This window comes from Merops nubicus, unplaced genomic scaffold (genome assembly GCF_000691845.1).
Source record: "Merops nubicus isolate BGI_N331 unplaced genomic scaffold, ASM69184v1 scaffold51851, whole genome shotgun sequence".
NCBI classification, from domain to species: Eukaryota; Metazoa; Chordata; class Aves; order Coraciiformes; family Meropidae; genus Merops; species Merops nubicus.
This window is the reverse complement of record NW_008587290.1, coordinates 26,862-30,790: the sequence shown is the minus strand read 5'-3', so window position 1 is coordinate 30,790 and position 3,929 is coordinate 26,862. Positions and strand designations below refer to the sequence as shown.

General features: G+C 41.0%; 1 protein-coding gene across 1 annotated transcript in view; it reads left to right on the top strand.

Moving 5' to 3' along the window:
- Nucleotides 1–3,875: 3,875 nt before the first annotated feature.
- LOC103781154 (spliceosome-associated protein CWC15 homolog) overlaps nt 3,876–3,929 on the top strand; it is a gene marked incomplete at its 5' end in the record, with an annotated part of 1,102 nt that continues 1,048 nt past the window's right edge. Inside the window, one exon of the mRNA XM_008948856.1 lies at nt 3,876–3,929. This exon is cut by the window's right edge and continues 83 nt beyond it. Within this exon, the coding sequence (XP_008947104.1) occupies nt 3,876–3,929 (54 nt within the window).

Below are 3,929 nucleotides of genomic sequence, written 5' to 3'. Positions count from 1 at the left end.
ATATTTTAATATATTTATAATTTAAAATTTTTCTACCTCCAGTCCTCCAGAATTGTAGGTGACTTGAGTCAATGAGTTTTTGTTAGCAGTTTTAGACAGAATTCAGTTGAGCTTGAGATGCCAGGTTACTGGAGTCGATGTACACGTTGTGTATCCCAGCTTCCGTGGTGGTGCTGTGGAGATGCAGTCAGTAGAGCCTGAAGCATGGTTGTTCTCCTGTGGGTGTGACTTAATGTCAGCAGAAGAGCCCTCTTCACTCCATATTGTATTCTCTACATCTCTGCTGAGATGTGAGCTCAGGAGCCTACAAGCAGATGTCTAGATGTAGGTGTCTTAATCTGGAGCTGAATCCTATTCTTGGTCTTATACTACTGCTTGTAGTGTTATGCTTCTTAAACATGTTTTTTAATTGTTTTTCCCTATTACCACATTTTATTCAATCTGATAATGTTGTGGTGGTGGTGGTGGTGTTATCAGAAAGCAAAATATGTCAGGCTTAATTGAGGTTGAAGGATATTATATGGCCTACGTAGAGCAGATAAAAGTTAGGATGATGCCTAACGTGCCTTTTAAAAATTTTGTTACAGAAAAATGAAATATGAATCTGTGTGTAATAAGAATACTGGAGTACTGTATGCATATGTTTTATGATTCTTAATATTTGCTTTATCTTCCTCTAGTGATTCTGAACGTTTACAATTCAAGTGACTCTTTGAGCGCTTCTCACTTCTCTCTATGCTTGGTGGAGAATGCTGGGACTGTCAGCTTTGTAGGAACTGTTGAGTTTAAAGCTGAAATGGGGGAAGGGAGAATGGTCATTGCCTTCAAAAGATGCAGACTGTCTCCAGTAGGCTAGCAACCATGGCAGGAACACTGTGTGTGTATTTGTCAGTGCTGTGTGGGTCCATTTTCATGCATCCTAAAACCCAGCACAGGCTAGTTCTGTGTGCCCCAGGTAAGGCAGCACATGATGCACAGGTTCAGGAGCTTTGGATCACAGATGAGGTCTTGCTAATTTGAGGGAGAGACTGTGCCACGTTCTGCGTGCCACCTGGAGGAGAGGTGCCCTGGACTTCAGCTGGGAAATGGAGAACTGCTGCGTCTGTTGGCGTGTGTGGGGCTTGGAGGAAGTTCTCTCTGCAGAAGTCTGTGTCAGCAGGGGAGTGTTGATGCCTCACAATGCTCTTCTTAGCGCTGCCTTCTCCTGAGTATAGTCTAGTCTGAATTTTTGGGTTGTGGCATTCTTATTTGCTTTCAAGATTTGTCCCAGACCTCTTGTTTTTTCAAAGTCTTACTTCTAATGGAACGCCAGAGATTAAATTTAACCATGCAGAGCCTGCCTCATTTTGGACAACATGGAGAAGAGTTCACATTGTAAATTTGCCTAATGGTCTTAAATCAGAGTCTGATCACCACTTGGGAAGTACAAGAAAAATCAGTATTTTTTTTTAATTTTTTTTTTTTAATTTTCTTATACCAGTATCATAGATTTTGCTTAGTTTCAAATTAGTGCCTTGCATGCATGTGCTGCACAGGAGTCTGAAGGCTGCCTGACTTCTGGTGGGAACACGTGAGGCAGGCTGCAGTAAATCTGATTTCACTGCTGTTGGCTGCTCCGTGTAACAAGGAAAGATGGTAAATCAAAGGTTGGCGTCCTTTGCAGAATAAGCTATGTGCATTTCTGCTCTGTAATCCACAGAGGACAGAAATGTATCATTTGAATTTGTATTTTGGATATGGGGGGAAGTGCTGTTCCATATTAAATATTTCTGTTCTCTGCATTTCCTTATTTACTGGGGTGGTGATAACAATGGAAGTTGGAATGCAGATGTTGGATTTAGAGCTATGCTTGAAAATGCAAAGCTTCAGTTTCATAGAATCATAGAATCATTTAGGTTGGAAGGGACCTTCACGATCATCAAGTCCAACCATTGAGCCACTAGGGCTCTAAAGTCTTCTGCTAAAACAGATCAGAATCTGTCAGGGTTGGAAGGGACCACAAGGATCACCCAGTTCCAACCCCTCTGCCATGAGCAGGGACACCTCCCACTAGATCAGGCTGCCCAGAGCCTCATCCAGCCTGGCCTTAAAGACCGCCAGGGATGGGGCCTCAACCACCTCCCTGGGCAACCCATTCCAGGGTCTCACCACTCTCATGGGGAAGCACTTCTTCCTCACATCCAGCCTGAATCTGCCCACTTCCAGCTTTGCCCCATTCCCCCTAGTCCTGTTGTTACTCGATATCCTAAAAAGTCCCTCCCCAGCTTTCTTGTAGGCCCCCCTAAGATACTGGAAGGCCACAATCAGGGCACCTTGGATCCTTCTCTTCTCCAGACTGAACAGCCCCAACTCTCTCAGTCTGTCCTCGTAGGAGAGCTTTAGATGCTGCAGTTTGTGTTGAAGCTCTGTGGACACCACATCAAGGGCAAGTTTTGCCTCAGCAAACATTTTAGTCGGGGCATTAAAGGGCTTGTCCTGAAGCTGCACAGTGCTTTTAAGCAATATCCCCTTTTGGGGGGCTTTTCCCATCCCACTGGCAATTAACTGCAGCTAGCTCTAAATTTTATTTGTAAGAAGCAGTGTAACAGTAGGTGTTTTTCATAACTAAAGCTCAGATAGATGATGAAAAGTAAAATCTTAAGCAGTGATCCTGCATCATCTGGTGTTTGTACATATGTTGATGCTGTTCTTAAGAGGGTTGGAGTGTTTTATAGTAACTCCATATACCTGATTAGTGCAACTGAATATTGTAAATTGTAGACAGTTTCAGTAATACATCACTTAGTATTGATTAAATGTTGGAAGCTGGAGAACTCTTGCTAGCATCCGTGTTCAAATTTAGTGATTAAACCTTGTAAACACTATCATAAAAAAAAAAAAACATTTCCCCTTCTGGGATTCCCTAGCAGCCCTCAGCCATGACTTTTCTGCAGTTTGGAAAAAAACAAAAGTCTCATTATTTCTTTCTCTTTAGTTTATATAATTTTTTAAAGCCATGGTTTGAGTCTCTTGCAGCACTAATGAGACTTGAGTGCATTTTTTAACTAGAGTGTCTTCAGACCATCCTTGGGCATACAGGAAGGGGGAGACCTAGTTAGTCATCCAAATTAGACAATGTTTTTCCTCTGGTACTTTCACAAAGACAAATCCTTGTAATATGTTTGAAAGGTTGTGGGCAAATATGTTGGTGTAAAGTGAATATTACATATTCATTTTGAAGTCTGTGAACATTTAAGTCACTAAATGTATTAATACAGCTTGGAAGCATGGGCAGTGAAGCTAGTGCAATGCATCACTTGGGCTTGAGTGACATGCTTTTAACAGTAAAAGGAGAAGATTTTTCTGATCCTTAGTATTGGAACTCTTACGTAGTCCTAACACATCCACTGCTCAATTTCACCTTAAATTTCTCAATATTCTTTTTAATTGGTCCCTAGGGAAGTTGAAGTTGTAACACTCAAGCAGGTTGTTGAAGATGATAGAGAAGTTTCAACATGCTGTAAGGTTTCTTCCACCTATTAAATATTGTACAATACAGTCTCCTTTCTCATGAGGATAAAGAAGATATTTTAATCTGTATAGAGTTTTTAATATAATAAATATGTAAATGGTAAAGCTAGAATTTAAGTGAATATTTGATGGAACATCAGAGGTAAGTAGGGCAGATATGAGTGTTGCTAGATTGACAGTTTTTTAGCAGCGTTAAGCTCTTCAGAGTCATTCTACTCATAGACAAGTTTCAAACACTCTGAAAAGTCTGAGCTTGGAATTAAAGCTCTATTTCTGTGGGTATTTGTGGCTAAATAATGTTTGTCTCTACCAACTAGATGAGAAAAATGTCCCAGAAAAGTAATGTATCCATTTCTGGTCCTCAGGAACAAGAGCAGAAGGCTGAAGAAGAAAGGATTCGGATGGAGAACATTCTGAGT